This window comes from Pavona decussata, unplaced genomic scaffold (genome assembly GCF_977016875.1).
Source record: "Pavona decussata unplaced genomic scaffold, jaPavDecu1.1 SCAFFOLD_383, whole genome shotgun sequence".
Lineage (NCBI taxonomy): Eukaryota > Metazoa > Cnidaria > Anthozoa > Scleractinia > Agariciidae > Pavona > Pavona decussata.
The window spans coordinates 19,955-43,259 of NW_028145756.1; the positions used below are offsets into that span (position 1 = coordinate 19,955).

The following is a 23,305-nucleotide window of genomic DNA, read 5'->3' on the forward strand; positions in this document are numbered from 1 at the left end:
CCTGATTAGCCATTAAAATCTTAGATAAGGATCGCAATAGGCCTCCAAAACGTTATCAAGTGACAGATTATTTGTTCACAACGTTGAAAACAGTAAACAAATTGGCACAAATTGATTTTTTTTATCAAAGTGTTCACTTTTTCAGTTTGATAATTTATGCTGTATACCTACAATTTGTTCAAAAGTTGCTCGACTGAGGTTGCAAAAAAAACTGCGCAAAGTTGATCCAAACGCCAAACTCTGCTCAAAATGTACCGTGCACAATCGGGACAAGCCTAATTTTGAGGAAAAGGTTTGAGGACTGAAAATATCTAATGCAGACTTCAACATGAGCCTTCCGCTTATATGCGTCCAGTTTGGACGTTGGAAGGAAACGCGATCGGCTTTAGTCGCCGCTCGCTAGAGAAACTGTATTTGTGAGATGTTTATGTGAAACCCTAGTTACAAAATAAAATCAGATTTAACCCCATCGTGCGCGTGAAAGCTTATTTTCCAAATTGCTTTGATTTTGAACGCATCTATGTGGAAATTTTTGACTTAGACAGAAACAAAAACGTCAAGCATTTATACAAAATATCCTCCACCCTGTAATGCATTGTGGAAGACCCTTGTAAAAGTCACGTGGCTGCTCTATGAACCGTTATTTCCTCCTTTAGTACCACTTAAGATGCCTATTTCGAGCTCTATTGCTAAGATTAAAACGAAAGTAATTCTGCATCAAGCGAGGTTCGTCCTCTCCATCCAGCCAGTCGTCGGCCGAGAGACACAAAACCTAGACGACACAGCGTTAGGCAACGTATTGGACACAATGCAATTTTTTTCCAAGAGCGTCTTATGTGAAGAACCGCCTTAGCTGAGAAAAAAAACAACAAGAAACATAAAATTAATAATTCTTCATGCGTTAATTGAACACCCTGTGGCCAAATTTTCACGAGAGCCTCCTAAGTTAAGATATATCCTAAGTATTGTTTCTTGACAAAAGTATATTGTTGGAATAACAATGGCCTATTGTTAAAAAACAATACTTTAGACTATCTTGACCTAGGACGCCTTCTTGAGTCTGGCCCCTGGTCAATCATGGGTCAGTCAGCGGCTGTAGCCAGCAACTAGTAACAATTCGTGTAGCATGGCAACACGTATGAATCTAAAAGGAAAAAAAGAAAGAAAGAAAAAAATGTCGGAACCACGCAGCTATTGGCTGAAAAACAATGGCGGAGCGATGAACAAACAACAATAACATTAGACCCTACCCTGAAACAAAACGTACTGACACCACCTCAAGACAGTATCTTTTAGGTTTGGCGTCCCAGTAAAACGGACGATAGACAAGAACAAACTTTTTCTATAATGTCAGTACAAGATCCCTCCATGAGTTACTAAAGGCAAAACCAGCAGGCGATAGCAGTTGTTACTGATGTAGATATGCTTCTGGCCAATTCTGGGATCCCTCAATCCTCATCGTACTAGCTCAACAACAGAGATCGCTGCCGAAAGAAAGGCAAACATTCCTGTAGCAAGGAAATATACACACCCTACTCAGTTTGCGTTTTCGGAGGACTGGAGTGTGGTGGTATGGAAATCGTCAAGCGTTTATCCTAACCTAGCCTGGTGTATTTAACAAAGGAAACACGTAAGAGTGAATGAGTATAAATGAACTGAGTTTCATGTGTAAGATTAAAAATAAACCGCTTTGTTAATGTGTTCCTAACCACTGAGTTTTACTCACCCAAGGCAAACAGAAACACGGACGTATTAAGGACCACGAACAGGACATTCACAACAATGGAGCCGCTTTCTCCTTGGCCTCGATTGGTATCATGGTTTCTGAATGTTGCACCAAGGCATACGTCAAAGAATATGACCCACAGCACAAAGGTTTGAAGTCGATCTTCAAACTTGTCTTTTATTGGGCGGAAGAAGGTGTAGGCCACTCCGAATGTACTCACGGTGAAGATGGTAAGACCAATCTGTGACAGGCTGTCGGATCCAAGCAGAAATATCAGTGAGATTAGAATAAGTTTCCGAAACATCTCTGTTATCTCCCAAAACCAATATTTTTTCTTATAGTTCTCAAAGAACACCTTCAATCCGAAGGCAATTTCTTCACCAGCCTGGGGTTCGCGGTATTCGTAAATGAGCAGCAGCATCAAGAGTGGAAATCCCACAGGATACAAAGCAAACACTGCAGCAATGGGCCAGTACAACTTGTGTCGGGCAGTGAAACATTCGATTGAGTAATCAGCCCTCAGAAGGGAGATGCAGTCGCTATTGTTATTGGACAGTGTGAAGCAGTGTTTGACACATGCGCCTGGAAGAGGTATAATCTCGATAATCATTTTACTTGTTATTGGATATGAAGCTAGCAGAAACATGAAGATGTTCCGATAGCAGGACTTTTTCAAATTAGATATTGTTCGCAGCTTTTCACTACAGGGACAGTCCTGTCTATTTTTGATGTAGAGCCTTTTAAGGAAGAGGTAAAGGAAAATAAGAGAAACAACTGAGCCATTCACACCAAGAGCTAGGACGAATTTTAAGAACTGGTCTAGTCGTAGCTGCGAATAAATGCAGGTTACTGGAGCAAACTGAAAAATATTTCCCTCTAACAATTTTAGATATTTTTCCATAGAAATTAAAGCTACCGGCCACTGTACCCTGACTAATGCCGAGAAAATGCCAGTAATAACTTGATAAAATCCGATCACTATTTTGAAACATGACATAATGACATCTGCGACGGTGCGATCATTCTCTGTTTGCTTTGAGTCGCCCCACAGTACCATCACAAACACCACAACAAAAAGTGCAACCACCACAATGGATGAGACTATAGAAACAGTTAAGCGGGGACATTTCAGGCAATTGTTAAATCGCAAATAGTATCCATTCGTACAAGTAGCACACAAGTTGCCTTTATATCCTTCGTGGCATTCTGAATCAATCCCACCCTTGCATGAGCCAGCATAAGGACATTTTACTGGTTTTGGTAATGTTCCTTTAAATGCACCAAACGCTTTGTCGTATTCTGGTCCTAACACATGTAAACTGTTCACAAAACGTTTATAGAGTTCCTTCTTAGATTGGTTGCTCCATTTCCAGTAATAGTTAGGTGCCAGTATTGCTGTGTCGTTCTCACAGATGATACCATACGCCGGACATGGTGAGCAGGATCCAAAGCGATCATGGCGATAAAAACTGTGGAGGCATCTGCATGCACGATAGCCAGCAGTCTCATTGGATAAAGTTCCTGTTGAAAGGCATTGTAAATTGTTAATTTATGAACAAGCTAAATGCTTTTTATTTTTCTTAAAACGTTTTTCTGTACACTTGTTGCTTTTGTTTTAATTGTTACTGATAGTGGCATAACCTCTCGACAAATGTGCAGCTTTCAGAGTACTCTGCGAACAGCCATCGAAGGTATTGGGTCTCTCCTCTATCTAGAAAGGTTACTGAAACTTGGGCTAACTACCTGACTAAAGTAGACCCCACGTAAATGAAAGTGGAGAAAATCTAGCAAGTCACGTTTCCTTGATAATATTTGCTTTTTGGTGTGAAAAAGGCGAACAATTTTTTGTGATAGCTTATGCTACACAAGTGATATTTGCTTAGGTCAATCGACAAATTTTCCTTTGCAACTATAAAATGAACCAGGCACACGACGAATTTACGTACGTTACAGGTCTCTTTTTGTCGAGACGATAACGGCATTTGCCATACACACTTTAATAAGCACATAAAATTTTTCAAGGGCAACATTATGGTAGTGTACACCTCGACTAAGCATTAAAAACACTCCAGTAAAAGTTTGCCGGACATATAACTTAGAAAATCCATCCGCACCACAGCTGGGGACGAAAACGAAAGCATGCTTCTTTCCGTATGGACAAGCCCAGCAGTCAGTTGCACTTTTACCAGGGTGACGCTCCACAGAGACAAACGTACCAACACTACATCTTTTGCATCCAGCTTGACCAATTTCATCCTGATAAAAGCCTCCTGAGAAGATGGTTAGTTTAAATAGAACGGAAATATTGAGACAAGATAAAAAAGTTAGTCCTTTTTTTGCTAGGGAGGGTCATAATAAACACATTTCAATTGATGTTTCTATCACTAGTCAGTATACATGACTAGTAACCACTCTGTTCTAACACCGTCTTCTTCAGTATAACTTTGGAATGTGAAGATAGCCTATTTCTGCCGGATGTAAATTTAAGACAACCATGTTTAGAAAATGGGTACAACAAAACTTGGTAATCGAAACTTTATAACCGTTCTAAGAGAAGAAGATCGTAATAAGGTGTTATTAGTTAATTAGATGGACTTGAAAGACCAAACGAGTTCATAAAAGGCTGTTATATATCCAAGTTGCACATCGCTTGTGACATCGTAAATTTAAAGTGACTTCTGATAGCCTTCCTTAGTGTAATATCTGACACATTTTGAAATGTTATAACTCGGCGAGGTTTTGAAATCGTCAGCTCGATAAATGCAGCTCGTTTGGACTGAAATAAGGTACATAAGGAAATAAAAATATGTGTGGTCGAAATAAATAAACTGAATCAATGAAAAATTATTTGTCCATCTGAATTGTATTTGGATATTTGTGTGACGTGACATCATTGTATCTTAAATAAGTTGCATGCCTTCAGCATTCGAGAAAAACAATCTTCTAGCCTGTGGGAAATCATTATGAAGCGCTGGTTGAACGAATGAAAAACTTCCTACAGATTGAAATAGAACAAATAATATTTCCTCGCACTGGAAGAGGTATAATACTGCTTGGTAAGGCCGGGTTCTTGTGCTTTATTTGTCAGTTAGTTTGTTTGTTTATCTTCTTTTTTCCCTTAAAGGCTGTGAAATTAGTTCTTTGTAAGTTAAACAACAATGCTTTAATAACCACAGCTGAAGTCTCTTTTGCGACTTACCTGCGGGACACGGCTGGCAAAAGTCGTCGTAGTATTCAAGATTCCGATAGAAACCGGCTGTGCAAAAGCTACAGTTCAGACACTTCATGCGATACATTGCCTTGGAGTTACAAGAAAGACAGACAAAACCGGAAAGTGCCAAGCTTCTCTGGAAGTAATTAGGCCGTACCACGTTGCGGACAATGTAGAAAGAGGAAGCTGATGGGGCACATTCGCTAAGTACAAAAATCGGAATCATATTCAATCGAAAGAATATAAATAATGAACTAAATGAAAAGTAAGCAGTACCATGGTAGAGACTGAAGACGATACCAAAGGTAATACAGAATAAAAATCCTCAATATTCTCTTTTACACGCAAATAAAGCTGGAAGCAAAAAAGACGAGATTAAGGGACAAGTTGAGCGTGTATGCAAATTTTTGCTCATTTCGGCTGGAATACTGTCACCCCGGGGGAGGAGGGGGGGGGGTACTTCCTTATAAGAGGCTAATGGGGATGTGCCGCTGGATGGGGAAGCGTTTTAACGACTGGATTGACTACAATGGGGTTGCATTTTTAACAGAGTTACTAGAATGGGGTCGCACATTTTCGGATTTTTGGGGTAAGAAAATTCTATTAAGTAGGGATTCAAAATGGTCTCGGTTATAAAGTTCAGAAGTTGTTGTTTATTAAATGTAACAATAACTTCGCATTACATTCCGTTCTTTCAATTCATTTTAGGATGACCTATTTAAAGGATTGATAAAGTAGATGCATAAATAGAAAGTGACTTAGTTGGGATCGCGAAAATTACGTTTTCCCAAAAGTGACTAAGATGGGGTCTATAACTGGCCACAAAATAGACTATAATGGGGCAGGGGCTCTGAGAGGCCAGCGGCACATACCCAGCAAAACTGAACCCAAGTACCCCCGGGGACTGTTACGTATTCGAGATACGTGATCGTTAGAGCCTATACACTCACTGTATTCCCCCATTGGCCAGATCATCAACCTAAGTCTTCCGCATGCTACTTACAAATTAGAACTGTGAATCTCCTTAGGAAGTTTCCAAAGGTTCTTGCAGGTTATCGATCTGGTAAGTAAACGTAATTATTGTCTTAAATTCTGAAGTTACAGCGCTTTTGAAAATAAAATGCCGTGTATGGCTCGTTAACAAAATATATTATGACAACTGGAATAAAACGAATAACAATCAAAATTGGTTATTGGTAATTATTGTCTTAAATCCTAAAGTTCAATTACTTTTAAAAATAAAATGCCGTATATGGCTCCATAACAAAATATATTATGACAACTAAAATTCGTGAGGTTACTTTCATATTACATATTACCTTCATCCTCTCTTTTTTCATATTGATGTATAAGATTTACCCAAGGAGTGGGTTAACCCTATTTAGAACGATTTTGCACGACTGATTTTGAACAGTTATTTAACAATTATTCGCCTTCGGCGAATAATTGTTTTAGTATAATTACTCAGGTGATTATCAGAGAAAAACAAGAACCGTCTGAAAAACGTCGATTTTGTTTGTTTGTTTCAAATTGTCACGCGTCAATGAACAGAGCCGCGCAGTCTGTCGATCACATGCTCAATCGAAATCACATGCGCAATCGATAAACTGCACACGGCCTCAAGCAGAATGTCAGTATTCTTTAACTGCCGCTTCACTGAGACGAAGCAAGTGCTGACTTCTGTGAATGAATGTTGGGTTTCTCCGACCCGTTTACCAAAATAGATGAAGATGAACCAGGCTGTTTGGTGTAAAACTCGAGCCGGCATCACAAGTGTTAGCGATGGCATTTTATTGCACAATATCTTGTTGACATGATGGCTTCGCCGGTTAACGGACGTTTATAAATTGCCCTCGGAGATAAGCTGCTTCAGGTAGGACTTAAGTCCTTTATTGGCTTCACTAAACAAGTACACGGTTGTCGCAGATGTTTTGTTGTGAGGTGGTGACTTTAGATGGTGGTCGAGAGCCGCACGAACCGACAACAAACTAGTTTTCAGATTATAAAAACTGTTTTCTTTTCTCGTCACTGAAACGTAAAACTTAGAGAGACATTTATTCATCTTGTTTACTTCCATGCTTTTAAATTCTGCCTTAAATTTGTTTTGTTTGTGTAATTATTCTGTTAAATAAAGAAAATCTTTCTCAAATTTAACTTAATTTGTTGTCTTCATTTTAAGTCATGGACATCGACAACATGCAATTTACAAGGTTTTTTTTTATTACAATTAGCAAAAGTTTCATATCTTGCCTTCGAAAAGTGTCACCTCGGACTTACCTGCATCTTTAGTGCCTTTCAGAATTGCATTTTCTGTCATCCTATTTACTTCTTTCTCAGAAACATCAATAAATCGCTAAGCGGCCACTTTGGTCCCGCTAAAATCACCTCGCGCGAGGTGATTATAGCAGGATATGACGCAATCCTCGACCAATCAGATCAACAGAATCTCTATAATCACCTGAGTAATTATACTAAATAATAATAATAATAATAATAATAATAATAATAATAATAATAATAATAATAATAATAATAATAATAATAATAATAATAATAATAGTATAAAATAAAAAAAAACTCCTGTCCTAACGATGAATATTCGTCGAGGGGAATAATTGGGCTAGGCGAATAATTGTTTTGGTATAATTACGTACTCAGGTGATTATCAGAGAAAAACAAGAATTGGTCCGAAAAACTGTCAATTTTGTTTGCTGGTTCCAAATTGTCACGCGTCAATAAACAGAGGTGCGCAGTCTGCCGATTACGTGCTCAAATCACAAGCTCAATATGTCAGTATTCTTTAACTGCCGCTTCATTGAGACAAAGCATTGACTTCTGTGAATGAATATTAGGTTTCTCCGACTCCTTTACTAAAATAGATGGAAATAAATCAGGCTGCTTGGTGTAAAACTCGAGGATCACAAGTGTCAGCGATAGCAAATACTTGTTGATGGCATCGCCTGTTATTAAACGGACTTTTCACCAACCAAGTACATGGTTGTCGCAGATGAATTTTTTTTGTTGAGGCGGTGACTTTAAGATGGTGGTCGAGAGCCGCTCGAACCAAAACCAAACTAGTTTTGAGATTATAAAAGTTAGAGAGATATTTATTCGTCTTGTTTACTTCCATGCATTTCTATTCATTTAATTTAATTTGTTGTTTTCATTTAAGTAAGCTTATATCGACAACATTTCCACTGCAATTTACAAGGTTTTTTTTTATTACTGTACAGTTAGGAAAACTTTCATATCTTGCCTTCAAAAAGTGTCAGCCCCGGACTTAGCTGCATCTTTAGTACCTTTTGGTATTGCATTTTCTTTCATTGTGTTCACGTCTTCCCCAGAAACATCAGCAAATCACTAAGCGGCCATTTTGAAAATTAGTGCTCCCGCTATACTTACATCGCACGAGGTAATTAATATAGCAGGATATTACGCAATCCTCGACCAATGAGATAAACAGAATCTCTATAATGACCTGAGTAATAATACTAACACTAATTTTTTTGGTCAATTTTGGCGGTTTTCTGAATATCTAGGAAAATCTGTGTTAATTTTTACGTAGTCTATCCGTGTTACAATACTTTCCCTTGTCTACTTACACTTTAATACTGGAAGATGTGTTGTCGAAGAGTCCGTCGGGCAGTATTGTTAAAGGGTTGTCAAATAAAGTTCTGAGAAATGTAAAAGTTTATTATAAAATCATTATTTATATATAGGCTTCACTTCATGACATCAAAAGTAAAACAAAATGTATTCTGTTTAACTCTAAAATTACACAGGTGTCGCGAAAATCAAAACCATGAGTGTTAGCTAGAGCATTTCGTCGTAAACTGTATGACAAAAATATTCATCACCTGCAAACAAGTGGCAACGATTCCATACTAATTGATATCGACGTAACTCTTTCTTAAACATTCATTTTTCGTTTGAAGCCGTCCAACACAATATTCTGAATCTTCTCGGATTTTTTTTGTCTTAACGGAAAGGTTCAGTTTGAGAACACATACTTGAGTTTCCTTTTAAGGTAATAACGTTTATGAGAAAAGATCCATATGAGACCAATTCATCAGTGGACGCCAAAACACTTTATCCTGCTGGAGAAAGAGTTTATTCTTGAAACACCCAGAAGTTTTTTAACAACTTCTCAATTAATAAGGTTGTATTCCATTACCCTATGGCGCTTCCAGTAACTGCACAGACTCATCTTACGTTATTCTAGAACTCTCTATGAAGCTTAGTGTTTGTAAAAGTATTGTCTATTGGTGTGAATGTGATTCTGCTTTTTTACGCGCCCGCGTGAACTGAGGAATACAGGCATACAAGAGAGCACAAAAGAATCGAAGGCTCCTGTGAGGCAAGTCATGAATACATGTGTGAAGGGCCGGGTAACCGTATTAAAAGCGATACTTGCATCAAACTAAGCTACAAGGACTCGTGGACGCCATGCCGCATTGCGGAAATGCATTATGTACATTGTGTTATTTGCTTTGCACAAAAAATAATAAAAAGTCTTGGCTAAATGAGCTAACATTGTTGTACAACATTTGTTAGTTTAATAATATTGAAACGTTTAGTACCCCATGCTTGATGACATGTGTTCAACATTTTTTGTTAAAAGAATGTTTTGCTTTCGATGAAACATTTCGGCCAACATTTCACAAACGTTGAAGGTTTAGCCGGTTTTTCAACATTGTTGAACTAACAAATGTTGTACAACAATGCTAGATTGTTTAGCCGGGGCTTTACACACGCACTCTTATTCCTTTGGTTACACGATGTAACGCAAAGCTGGACGTACACGTTCTTTTGGTGATTTTACGTGGTTGCCAGTCGACAAAAAGAAAAGCGTCCAGTTTTTCTTCCAAGAACCTTGCGTCGTATTCTTACCGAGTGAAACTTGATGCAAGGGAACGATTTTGGTTGCCTAGCACGTGACCAAAATCTTGCTGTTTTCAGCATGGTAAAAATATTCCATACGTTCAAACGACGGCTTCTGACAGCGTTTTATAACATCGGAAGAAGCTTTCAATCGTTTTAAAGTTGCTACTTTGACTTTATCCGAGTGAAAATATATAAAGAAATATGTCAAGCGTTGCGATCATTTTCTAATGCAAAGTGATAATCATGATGATTATCACTTTGCATTAGAAAACTTTCAGTGTTTACATTTATTGTGGTAAATCGATCTTATCGCTCACACTGGACGTCGAATGAAATTTATTGCGAAGCGTAAGTTTTAGTTTCCTTTTTTAACCCTTAGCCTTTCACTCACGGAATTGCCTTGAATCTTTCAAGTAATTTGAACGTTTTTTTATATATATTATTTGCGAAGTGAATGAACTGTTGTGTTCGGCTGTATGTAAATTCAGTGTTTACGTCCTGATCTCATCGATTACGTTTGAAACCGAAGAAAAACTTACCGCTCTGTGAAATTTTGTATTCTTTCAGTCAAGTCATTTCCTCAGATTTTTTTAGGGTAAACTCTTTTACAGATTTTCATGTTTGCGTTTGATGTCTGCTTAAAAGAGCAGTTCTGCCTATCGAAGTGTAGCCGCTCTGGCAGACGCTCTTTAGGCTCATCAAGCAATCTCTCCCCCCACCCCCCCCCCCCCCCCCCCAAGCAAGACGAACCAAAAGAGCGCGTGGGAGGTTAATCAAAGTCGAACTTTTGGAAAATATCCGTCCTGAAAAGAAAGTTGCCCCCAAGTTTCGTTGAATGGAAGGAGTTAGCAGGCAACATACCTACTATCTGTTCATTTTTTTAAGATTAAGTTATTCGTCAAGTTGATTTTACATCCTTGTTTTTCGGATTGGTGAATACATGCAATATAGGTTGAGTAATGCATAATTTATGTTTTTGATTAAATTCCAATTAAATTGATATAAAGTTTAAAACCCACCGACCGAGTGGTAAAACCCCACATCGCGATAACTCGCTCAGTGCGCATGTACGCATTCACGGGTTAAAAATGATTTAGGAAAGATTCAGACATATAGCTGCTATTAAACAAAATATCTATATTTGTGCCAATCAAAATGTGAATCCGTTTGTGCTTGCGATGCGACTGGTGGTTCTCATCTGGGAATATTACTTCTTACTACAGCGAAGCACAGCCGTTTTCTCCATCAAAATTGTTCACTGTATTGGAAAGAATGGTTAAAAAGCAAATATTGTATAGAGTTCTTTGTAACCAAAAAAATAATAATTTCACTGACACCTCATCACCGAACCCTGAAATTTTTTCAGGAGTACGGTCACAGTGGCGAGACTCTAAACATTACTAATGACTTTTCCCTTTTTTCTTTGCATTATTTTGCGTCAAAAGTAAATGAAATACTTACAACGACATGAGGTATTTGAGTCCGGAGAGGGCTCTTCTATGGATACGTTTTATGTCATTACCATGAAGAAACCTAAGGGAATAAAGCAAAAATAGTTTATCTGAATAAAGGGTTTATATATTTTAATCATTGCTCCAAGGGGGAAACAACTTGGACCGTGCACAGGGATTAAGGGCCTGTTCACATGGAGGTCGGGCAGCCCGGGAAGGTGAGGCACCACGCCTACCCGTAGTAAAAAAAGCTAGCCTTCACATGCAACCCCAGATCAGTAGGGTGAGGTTTAAAATGCTATCGCGTGGTAAGTATTTTCTTCACTAAAAATGTTTTTCTCGAGTGGGACGTGTTGAAGATGAAATCTGCGGAAAAGCTCACTAGGCTTGTAGGGGTTGGCAGCCATGTTGTTTTGGCGGGCTTTGGCGGAATTCAGAAATTCGGAATTCAGAATTAAAGACAAATTCCCGGAGGACATCACCCCAGCTATGCGGGTTACCCCGCCTTCAGCGTTCACTTAGAGTAAACTCACCCCAGCTAAGTGACCCGGCCCGGCTGACCGGGCAACCCGCCTCGGTGGAGTACCCCACTTCTCATATGAACGCGACCACGAAAAAAAAGAGAGATTGTATGGAGAGACTGGTTACCCCATCTAGGCGGGGTACCTCACCTTCCCGGGGTCCCCCACCTCCATGTGAGCAGGTACTAAGTGTGCCGATTTGAAAGCTGCCATGCTTTCCCCAACAGCGTCACAACCCTACTCATGAATAAACCACAGATAATCCACATTCCCTTAATATACTCTGACCGGACGATTTAGCTGTTCAACTCACTGGAGAAAAACAATTCAAAGTTGAAACAGTGGAAATTAATTAAATTCCTTATTGTTTTGTTTACGGTTCCCCTTCTACACTGTAAGACAATGATAATTAGGCATGACACTTACAAATACATCTAAGTTTTTTAGACAAATGTAAACAATTGTGGGTTGAGTTGAGGTTTGTTCCAAATTTGCACAGCTTTCTTTGTCTGCCACACCTGGGAAAAGAGCTTAGAAATTAAGCTTGGACTTTGGACGCTTTGCCACGACAGGGCACAATAAAGTGGGTGACAACGCTGGAGTATTGCTCTACAGTAAGTATCTTGCCAAATGAACAATAGCAGGAGACATGATTTATTACTATTGACATAGTTAATTGAGGGACTGGTTATGAAACCTTGCCATGACAACAATGGTGCTGCATTTAGTTATGTTGAAAGGGCTGCAGCCGTGCGCAATCCTTTGTTTTAACGATCACACTACAGCAGTCCGGCACAGTTATCAAATTTGATAACCGCGTGACGTCACAACATGGCGCCAGCTCAGAGCTCGGTGAGTTTTCGGAGAGCGTTCAATAGTTTCGGTAATTTTTCGGTTGTGCTCGCGTTCCATACCCAGAATTCCAGGCCTGAACGTCGATAGAACAATAAACTTCAAGGCCCTGCAAAAATGGCGACCATCGGGAAAGAATTATGCGAGATCTTCCCTTGCGATTTGAAGAGGTGGTACGAAATGACAGTCCCTTTCAGGTATGTTTATTGTCTTTGCCATCAATTTTAAGGTAGTTGTAAATTTTTGTGGTACACGAAGAAAAAATGTCGTGATCTTCATTAATATATCTTTCGATTCAACACTTATTTGTCGGAGGGCATGAAGAATTGTAAGAGGGCACTATGATATTTTGATTTGCGGTCTGATTCCGCCACTGACCGCCATTGTTAATTACCTGTGCTTCTAGGATGACTAGAAATGAGGGCAGCAATATGGATTTCAACCGAGAGAAAATAGGTACTTAACCGTTGGAAACAGGGATTCGTTTTAACTTACAATGCGAGTTGCTCTCGGTGGAATAAATACCGGAGGAATCTTGATGTCCAAGAGCCCCAAGAAAGCGTGTACGTTGAGAGATGTTGCTGGCAAGCAAATAGGCCGAGTACAATACTTTCTCAATAAAGAGAAAAAGGAGCTCATGGACTGCGGGAAAGTCTAGTGATGAGGGGTAGGATTTCAAAATTAAGACGGTTATCCAGGAACGATTTTGATAAACAACTCAGTCGAAAATTATCGAACGCTTTGTTCCGGAAATGCCTCTTTGGCAATTACGTGTCTTTGTCTTGTTCAGTATCGTTACTAATATGACTGGATACGAACGGAAATAATTCGTATTTTTCTAGGTGGCACATTTAAGCTCAGACTCACAACAGTTCGAGATTTGAGCCACAGCAAACAACCTCAATACGCCCTTTCAAGAACAATTTACACGGGACTTGGCCGTTGCACTTCTATTTTATTTTTTATTTTACTTCTATTGCAGTACGTCGGTTCAATTATCTAGGACTGATCGAAGCGACTCTACACACGTTGCTACTCAATCGAATCATCGCCTCCTGCACTTTCGAAATCCCTGGTACAAGAACGAGACAAAATTTATATGAAGTCTCATTTTAAAAGTTAGTTATAACGCAAAATTTCTTCATTTCTTCATTCATACAGATTGACGAAGGACAAGAAGGAGAGGAGCAAGGCAACAAGAAGTTCAAATCATGTTAATATTTATGCAATAAACAAGCATCTTTGATGGAAGTTATTTTCTTGGGATTAGAGTTTCTTTTTGATCGGCTATCGCTCAGGAATTCTGTTCTTTAGCCAAAGCCGCTCGAGGTTTCCTCTGTCCACCACGACGCTATGAGGCTTTCGATAGATATCAAAATGAGCTTTGTCAGTTAATTATGGACAAAGATTGTTTCGTATTTTCCTGATGTCAGGCCAAAATTACTATTCTAAACCTTTTCTTGCGTACAATTCACTGTGCAACCGAAATCGAATGTTGAATTAGAGCCCCATCAAAATGTTTTCATATTGAAATGGCCACCATATTGAAAGAAGATGGTTGCTATGAAAACATGTCACGTGAACTGTAACTTGAGGTTTGATTGGCTAATAGTTTGTTTTGGTCCTGGTTATCAAATTTGATAACTGTGCCGGACTGTACAGTTCAATATCTTAAAAGGAACGTATCTATTGGCCAGTTACTCCAACACATTTCAAAATCCTTTGTGGTCTGTGCACGGTCAAGGCCAAAAATGCTAACAAAAACATATAACAAAGAAGTTTGTCAGGCTTCATAGCCATTGCCTTTGTAATTTTGTACAACTTTTTAATCTTTGTAATTTTTACCTTGTACCTATAATTTCAATTTCACAGCGGAGTAACTTATGTTTCGCATTTATCAAAACATCAAAAACGTTCCATACACTTGATTGAAGAGTATTCAAAATTATTCTACTTTGGCTTACGAGAACTGAAGAGAGGTTTCAACAAAGGCATCCTCAGGAATGAAAGTCAGATTGTTTTTCAACATTAACCTGAAAAATACGAAAAGATGATTTGAGATATTGGTGCTGTGAAAGATCGTCACACTTTAATTGAGGTTGAACTACTGCTTTACAACTCCAACCGCTTTGTCGGTGAAGAAATTAAGAGGCCTATAAAGCTTTACACATAAAGCGATTTGGCCAGCTTACGCCTTATTGAAGTTAGCAGAGTTTGACCTCTTGGTATATATCAATATATAATATAATATTTTTATTTATTTTTTCCGCGTGAAAGGGGTGAATAACCACACCAAGAAACACCGACACTGTGATCTGAGTAATATGGCAGCAGGACTGAAAGCTGTTAATTATAATAAACTCGTAGAAGTAATAAAAATAGGCACTCGAAGGAGTGCATGTGGTTTCAGCTACCATAATGAAAAGTTATTGTCTGTGTTCGAGTGACCCTAAAAAAGGTCATTGTAAGAAAATGAAAGGGAATCTCTTCAAAGATCAATAAATGATAAAAGGCAGTCTATGACTGCATGTGGCTACTGCCTTATTTTTGTAGAATATAACAGTCTAGTTGCAGTATAAAAGCAATGTTATATAAAATTCAGAGGGGTTAATGAACAGTTCTAGTCAGTGCCAAAATGTGCAGCGTAATTTGATCGTTTGTTTACACTTTAATACACAGGGGACAGAAATAGATATGGTTGGGATCTCTCATGGTTTACATCGCTGTTTACTTTAGATCGCATGGTCACAAGAAATTCCGTGAATCAAGACACACAGATAAACAAACGATAAGCTTTTTTAATTGAAAAATTTATTCAGACAGACCTGTTGTGTTCACGCCTAAAAAGGAAATTCGTACAATTTTCGCCTCGAGTGAAGCTACGTGAAGCGATCCAAGCGAATTGCGAGTCACTATTGTAAAGCACAATTTCTTGACTCTATTAAACTGAAAACGTTTTTCGAAAATTTCGCCAAGGCTATTTGAAATATGGCAAATCGATCAATTAACATAAAGAACGGTAAAATTCACATTCAAACCTGTAGTGTTTTGTAAAGTGGATTTCCAGGCGCACACACTGGCGAGAACGCCTACAGCTCATGTGATGATTTGCAGATCTTGTTTTGCGATCGCACATGTTTCGCCTTGACACACTCTCGAACAGGAATTTTTTCGCTATGAACTCCCTGATTTCCTCTTTTTAAGCAGCCGAGTGTTCCTTAGAAGTTGATCTTGTGATTTACAGTATTGAAAACCTGTGTTTTCCTTCCAAAAACCACAAACTGCCACCTTGAAAATCCACGCGTGAGAGATCCGGCAGCCATTTTGAATTGGATACAAGGATCTTCCGTACGAATAAAGCCGACTGAGATCTCCTAACCTGCCGTGGTGAGCTTTTGGCATTCCGAACCTTGACGGAAAATGGACTCACTTTGCGATCGCACATGTTTTCGACTTCACACAATCTCGAACAGGAATTTTTTCGCTATGAACTCACTGACTGTTTAAGCAGCCGAGTGTTCCTTAGAAGTTGTTCTTTTGATTTACAGTGTTGAAAACCTGTGTTTTCCTTCCAAGAACCACAAATCGCCCCCTTGGTGAGCATGAGAGACCTGGCAGCCATTTTGAATCTTCCGTACGAGTAAAGCCGACTCAGATCTCGTAACCTCTCGTGGTGAACCGTCAGCATTCCGAACCTTTACGGAAAATGGACTTACTTACTTACTTACTTACACAACACGACGACAATGAAGGCTTCAGCTTCAGAAGCTGAAACCACAAAAAATAATTATGAATAAATGTGTCAAATTTTGAGTTTCTAGTAAAGAATTAATGACACTGATCTCAGAGATAAATCGTCTCTTTCTTTTTTGACAAGTTCGACAGTGTAAACGCCGTGAGGAAAAGGTTTCTCATACTGGTGGTCATCATTGTTTTAAAAGGAATTCCGAGATAATAGTACCAGTGGTTGCTGGGATAAGGCACTCGTGATTATCCTACTAGAAGCCGGGTCATTGAGGGCTACTTACAAACTCTGCAGATTTTTCAGTCCTGAAAAAGTACGGCGGTTGATGTGAGTGATTTGGTTGAAGTTAAGAACCCTACACAAACATAAAGCAAACATAGAAAAGTACAATTTAAAAAATATGTATATCAAGACGTCAGAAGTCATTACCGAGAAAACTATTTGCCAAATTTCTTTATCGGCAAAATCTTACTTCTACACCTGCTTCGAACTTATTCATCTGTCTATATTCAAGAACATTGTTGCTAAAGGACAATCTAAAGAATTAAAAGCGGACCTTTCTTATCTTGCAAACATAGGTCATTTAACTGAGCAAACATAAGTAAACATAAGTAATTAAGCTCATTACTTATGTTTGCTTTTAGTTCCCTCTATTCTACAACAATATAGAGCGAAGTTCACGTTTTCCGTTGTTGGCGAAATTACCAATTTATCTACTCATGGCAAATTTATGGTTTCCTTTGATGCGGAAAGTTTGTCTACTAACAGATCACTTGAAAAATCGGTTGACTTAGCAGGCAATTACATTGAAGACGGTAATCCTTATGTTATCTAGCCTTAGTAATATTTGTGTTTACCAGTGCTCAGACACGTTTTGCTTTTGATGTGAACTATTATCATCAAATAAACGGTGTGTCTATGGGGTCTCGTATTGCACCCGTGTTTGCCAATCGTTTATTGGTCAACATGAAAGGACATGGCTAGAAAAATACAAGCGGCCAACAAATGCTTCTCATTAGAGACTGGTGAGACAATGCCAAATTGGTCAACAAACAATACCAAGCAGGCTTTGATTATATATCACTTAGAACCGTCATTTCGTAGCGAGCTATTGTCATTTTAAAATAAGACTCTTTTGTTTTTGTTGTGGCTGCCGCTGTTTTGTTGTTTATTTACCATCTTTTACTACTTTGACGAAACGATATTAAAGCATTACATTCTTGATTCCTGCAGTTTGGTTTTATGAAACCTCTAGCAATCTTAAGATCGTTTCTATTTGTTATCATCTTTCTGTAATTTTTAAAATTTATTTGCTCTGGCAAAAAAAAAATCCATAAAGGGCCAAAGAAATGTTTTTATAAAGGTCACTACACCTACTTGATGATGGAAACAGTTTTGTCTCAAAGCACAGCATAAAGCAGAATATAGTTTATTTAGTGATTTAGGCGATGAGTAAGGTTTACTTGCATGACTTAATAGGTTGCAAATGTCACGCTGATCTGTTCTGTTCCCTAGTTGTGCAAGGAGTTAGGTTCCCGCACACGCGTTTTTCAGATTCTTTGTCTTTCTGTCTTTTGAGTAAAGACTGATATTGTTAAATATATATATTTTAAAACATAACATTGTTAAAAAAAAAACATTCAATGAAGATAACGTTTAGCGTTAAATTTTTGAAATTTATTGTAATTCATTAATTACTTACAGGACAGACAGTTTTTGTAAATTAGAAAATGTGTCATCTGGTATGGACTGTAGTTTGTTGAAGGACAAATCCCTGAAAGAAGCAAAGATGGCAAACCGGCAGTTTAAAGAATTCTCAACTCCGTCCAATGTATAAAATTGAAAAGCAACCATGTTTATAATGTATCAAGCCTTCGTAAACAAGTTATAAGCAGATCCCCCTAAAATGGGGGCCAGAACAAAGTGGCGACTCCCAATTATATCTAAAAATATAAAAATAATAATAATAATAATAATAATAATAATAATAATAATAATAATAATAATAATAATAATAATAATCAAAGGAAATCGAAAAGTAAAGCAAATACAAAGACCTAGAACTAGAAATACAGAGAATGTGGCATATGAAAACCATAGTGTTCCCTGTAGTTGTTGGTGCGCTTGGTACAGTAAAGAAGGGGATGGTAGAAAACATCAAGAAAGTATCAGAGAGAGCTACTGTGAGAGAGATTCAAAAATTCTGCGCGAATCCTCAGAAAGGTGCTTAGTATCTAAATAAAATGATTGACTTGAGTGACTGATGCCCAGGTGCATGGTTTGCGCCCGGCTGATGCACAAAATGAACAACAGCAAAGACTGTGATAGTAGAGACAATAATAATAATAATACTCGCAGCATTTAAATGCCGTGTTCCTTGTAAATCAAGTGGATTCTTATATGAGTTTGATTTGGGATAAATGCAGGTACAAATGTAAGCAATGATATTTGAAAAGTCAAGAAAATTTAGCTCTGCCTCCTATAGTTACTTAATTTTTTTCAGTAGGCTACAGGAAACAGCTGTCGTTTATGCTTATTTATGCAATGAACTGTGTAAAACTCGCGTTCTGATTGGTCTAGAGGAGTGTGTGATTAGAGTATAGACGCACGATTGACGCCATCGAGTGGTGTGACCGGCGCACGTTATCAGAGTCTAGAGTCCAACCAGAGTGACTGGTCAACAAAGTTTTGCAAACTGTTTTTGCGAGTAGCTGAAAGGCAAATTTTCGCAGAAAAGGAAAACTGCCCAATTAAAAATTGGACAAAGACCGATCTCAACCAGTGATCAAAGAGTGATCTCAACCAAGACAAAAAAGTTAGAACTTTGTTGTGACGTAAAAAGGAAGCAATTATTTGTCGAAATATGTCGCCGATAGAAATCCGGTAATGGCTAGTAATCGATTACAAATCGCTGTGAAGCGACTTACGTGCTGTAATATTTTGGGGTCAGGATTTCCTTCTGGAATAAAGGTTAGTCTTGAAAATATTGCTACTGAAATTCTTTCGGATTATACTCTCATTTAGAAGATCACAATTGCATGTGTGTAGTAGTGTAAAACTGAGTTTGCTGGAAAGTTTTTGACTCAGCTCAGTCAACGCGATGCTCGCTTACGAAATGTGTTGAAATGTCTTGGTTATTGTATGAAACAAATAGATTCCATTTTGCCGTGGGTCTGTACTCTGATAACGCACAGAGGACGTCAAAACGTGGTGAGAACATCGTTCTCACCACGTTTTGACGTCATCTCTGCGTTATCAGAGTACAGACGCACGGCAAAATGGAATCTATTTGTTAAATAGAATGTGGAACCATCATGCAATAAAACGCAAGATTAATTATGTTTTGAAGAGGAAGAAGGCACCTTTTTTTTAAACGGGTAACTCAATCAGTAGCAAATGTACTGCTATCAGTAGGGGCCGTATAAAGTACATTATAATACTGAATATAATGGGATTATACAAAAAAGGAAAATATACCGAGTTCGTCAATGAGAATGTCATAAACTTGAATTGCTAAATATTTAAGACCTTTACGAATTAAGAGTTTATTTAAATTGGTAAAGCTAAAAACAACTAGTATTCTTCAGGAATTATTGACTTTTAAGATAAGGGATCAGCGTTTAATAATTAAGAAGCGAAACGAATCTGGGAAGAAACAGGTTATGGTAATAATAATGCACCGAGATTAAGAACCTCACAAGTTCAGAGTCAGTCTCAAGGTTTAAAACGCGCATAAAGACATGTCCTTTTTCAATCGAGACGTTTTCAGCTTTCAACTAATCTTCCTCGTAGACTTTCTATTATTATTATTGTTATTATTATTATTATTATTGTTATTATTATTATTATTATTATTATTATTATTATTATTATCATTATTTATTATTATTAATTTATTTTAATTTCCGAATCGATCTCGATCTCGAAAGAAGAACAGAAAAATGCTATTGGTGGTCACGGCGTTACTTCCGGTAAATAAATGTGCGTAAGGCATTTATTGTATTTATTTTACCATAATTAGGCTAAAACAGCAGAAAATGAAACATCTTACTTGTCTTGCTCTCTTAGGAAAATTAAGGCGAAGAATTTCAATTACTGTCAACGAAAGAACCTTATAACACTAGATCCTGTAGAAACAACGATACTGTTTTAATCTCAAAAGACAGGGTTTGTCAGAACATATAATAAGTAACGTGTACCTTGACTTCCCTGAAGTCCGCCGATGATATAATATTCATAACAGTAAATATCACACAGCTTTTTCCCTTGTTAAACTTACAGGTGTCCAATTACAGAGACGTTGTGAAACATATCTGCAGGCAGGTGCTCGATCTGATTATTAGGTAATGCCCTGAAAAAAAGAAATGAAATTTTGCATTTTTTGATACATCTGTGGCCATTCAATAGCCCAAGCCGATGTACAAACTTGGTAAAAAGGCATTGTGTTATTAATTAAATGTTTTAAACAGCAAATAAAATACATTTTTTCATCTCATTTTAACCCATGTAGACCAGGGGGTACGGTGCAGATTCTACATATGCCGACTTAAAACGTTTATATTTGAGCAGACGGCGCCAAACATAGGGAGTTTCTTCAGACATTTGTCTGGAGACAACTTTGTGTGGTGAATCGGTTATCACTGAATTTGATGTTACCATGACAACCACATTTTGATGAGTCCCTTCTTGTTAGAAAAAAAGTGTTTCATGTTTTAAATTAACACAAATAACTTTGATGTTCTACATTGCAAGATATTAGATGAGACGATTTAAATGCCTGGCTCTTGGATTTGATTACTGAAATTTCAGGGAAATCCAGAAATTCAAAATGGAGGATGCAAGAAGGCCGCTGTTTTGGGCATTACGACGTAATTTCCACGTCATATGACGACGTCCCTCCTCGTGTCGGGTATCAAAGGAAACATTTTTTATATGACCCTTTGCTCTTATCACTAAGATGTCGATATCAAGTTTTATTAACGACGAAGCCATTCCCCGAACATATTTATACTTACAACTCTACAACAATTTCGATTCCAGAGTTTCCGAGTCGTGATACATCCGTTATCTTGTTATTCGATAAATGCCTACAAAAAGTGACAAAACGTATTCATAAAGTTAAGCGAATTCCTTTCAAATGATCGGAATACATGCAAAATTAGCACACATGACGATAGTGAATGGCAGCCATCTTGGATTAGCTCTGGCGCGTACCCACGGATGATCACTGAGATTGCTCCAATGATATTACTCGCTGAATTTTTTTTCATGGTATTTACAACAGAATGAGACTTTTTTTTATTAAGAGCGCTTCACTGGCCAGTTCTTGTCATTTGGGTAATAATGAATGATCAATCGGCGGTTGCTGTCAGAAATTGCCTATTGTTTGTTTGTAAGGTGATACGGGATACTGCTTTCTGCTCATTTCTAACTTGACGCAATAAAACATTTAAACAATTAAACAATAAAAATGACCATAGAAGAAGTGTAAATTGTCTTCTATTATGAACTCAAAATCCTAACCAAAGTTTGATATGCATGTTGGATTTCTTGATTTCCCCAAAACTCCAAAGCTCCAAAATTGCACAAAAAGTAATCAGAACCAATAAAATAACACTAATAATCCTTGGCATTTCTTGGATTACGAAGAGCAAACAAAATGCTTACTGCTCTCATCGCTTTTTTGACTGATAGCCTTAAGAACTACTTACAAATTCTGGACAGCTTTAAGACCTGTAAAATCTGGGACCGATGTCAGCAAGTTGCCCCTCAAATAGCTATGAGAATAGAATAATAGCACAACTTACGTCAAGGAATTTTTGATTAAGTACGGCTATAAAAATAAAATAAAAGTACGGCTGCTGACAGCAAACTGTTGATCAAATATCTGTTGAATTTGCTGTGTGTAGTTTTCTTGTTTACTTGCGTACATCCCGTTTTTTTTTTTGTTTTGAATGATGAGTGTAAACACGTTAACCCAACTCCACCAAAGTAGGCCACGTTCATTGTCATCATCATCATCATCATTCTAGCTAGTGGTAATGATGATGATGCTGAAGAGAAGGAGGAGGAGGGTCATTTGTAATACTCATGATTATGATACTTAACGTATAATTTCCTTACTCACCTCCTTCACCTCTTTCATTAGACGTTTAAATTAGTGAGTATGCAGCAAACGACCTATTCCTTTTACTGTGAGGGTTATAATTGGTCAATTTGAATTTGGTACCGACTAATACATACCATCGACTGAGGTGTGCGAATTTTTTAAATGTTCCATCAGCTATTGTTTTGATCCCGTTATCATTCATAATCCTGTTAACAGCACAAAAAAAATCAAATTCAAAGCAACAACAACAATAAGTGAATTCTACTATTTTCCTTAGGATTTTTTTTCTGCATTTGTCTGGTGTTTTTTTTTTTTTTTTTTAAATTCGGGCCTGCTCTATCTAACATTAAGATGCGGAATCGTCTAATAGCTGTGGATACCTACTCTCAACGTTACATTCATTAGGTCACAGATACTAAGTGATCACTAAATCGGACGAAGTTTCAAACTGCTTTCTTTCACGTCAGTCAGGCTCAATCTTGTGCTTGTGTCAGTGTTATTTTCCTGCTCAAAATTTTTTTATGACACTTACGTGCAACATAATCTAAACAAGGTGGATACCATCACAATACTTTTTATTCGCTTGGCTACGAAGTTGAATGATGTTGGTCAAATATACTTGATTCCGTGAAACATCCTACGGAATCGTACAACCAAAATGAGTACTTGTTACCATTTTCAATTAAAGGCAAATAATAATTAAAATTATTACAAATGGTAATTTGGAAAAAATAAATAAACAATAACTGAAAAACGGTCCAGTTCTCCTGGTAGTAGACAAAATACTGTCATTACAGGAAAAAAAA

The 23,305-nt window shown here is 37.7% G+C and overlaps 1 protein-coding gene across 1 annotated transcript; it reads right to left on the minus strand.

The window, feature by feature from the left end:
- Nucleotides 1–680: 680 nt before the first annotated feature.
- On the minus strand, nt 681–22,713 carry LOC146451815 (uncharacterized). Its single transcript, XM_085098619.1, has 14 exons — nt 22,634–22,713; nt 22,102–22,167; nt 21,406–21,477; nt 20,670–20,741; nt 18,093–18,164; nt 16,674–16,745; nt 14,610–14,678; nt 11,283–11,354; nt 8,540–8,611; nt 5,941–5,997; nt 4,926–5,140; nt 3,718–3,996; nt 1,727–3,256; nt 681–853 (listed from the first exon to the last, which is right to left on the minus strand). The coding sequence occupies exons 1-14, from the start codon at nt 22,699–22,701 to the stop codon at nt 696–698; spliced, it is 2,874 nt and encodes a 957-aa protein (XP_084954745.1). The 5' UTR covers nt 22,702–22,713; the 3' UTR covers nt 681–695.
- Nucleotides 22,714–23,305: the final 592 nt, after the last annotated feature.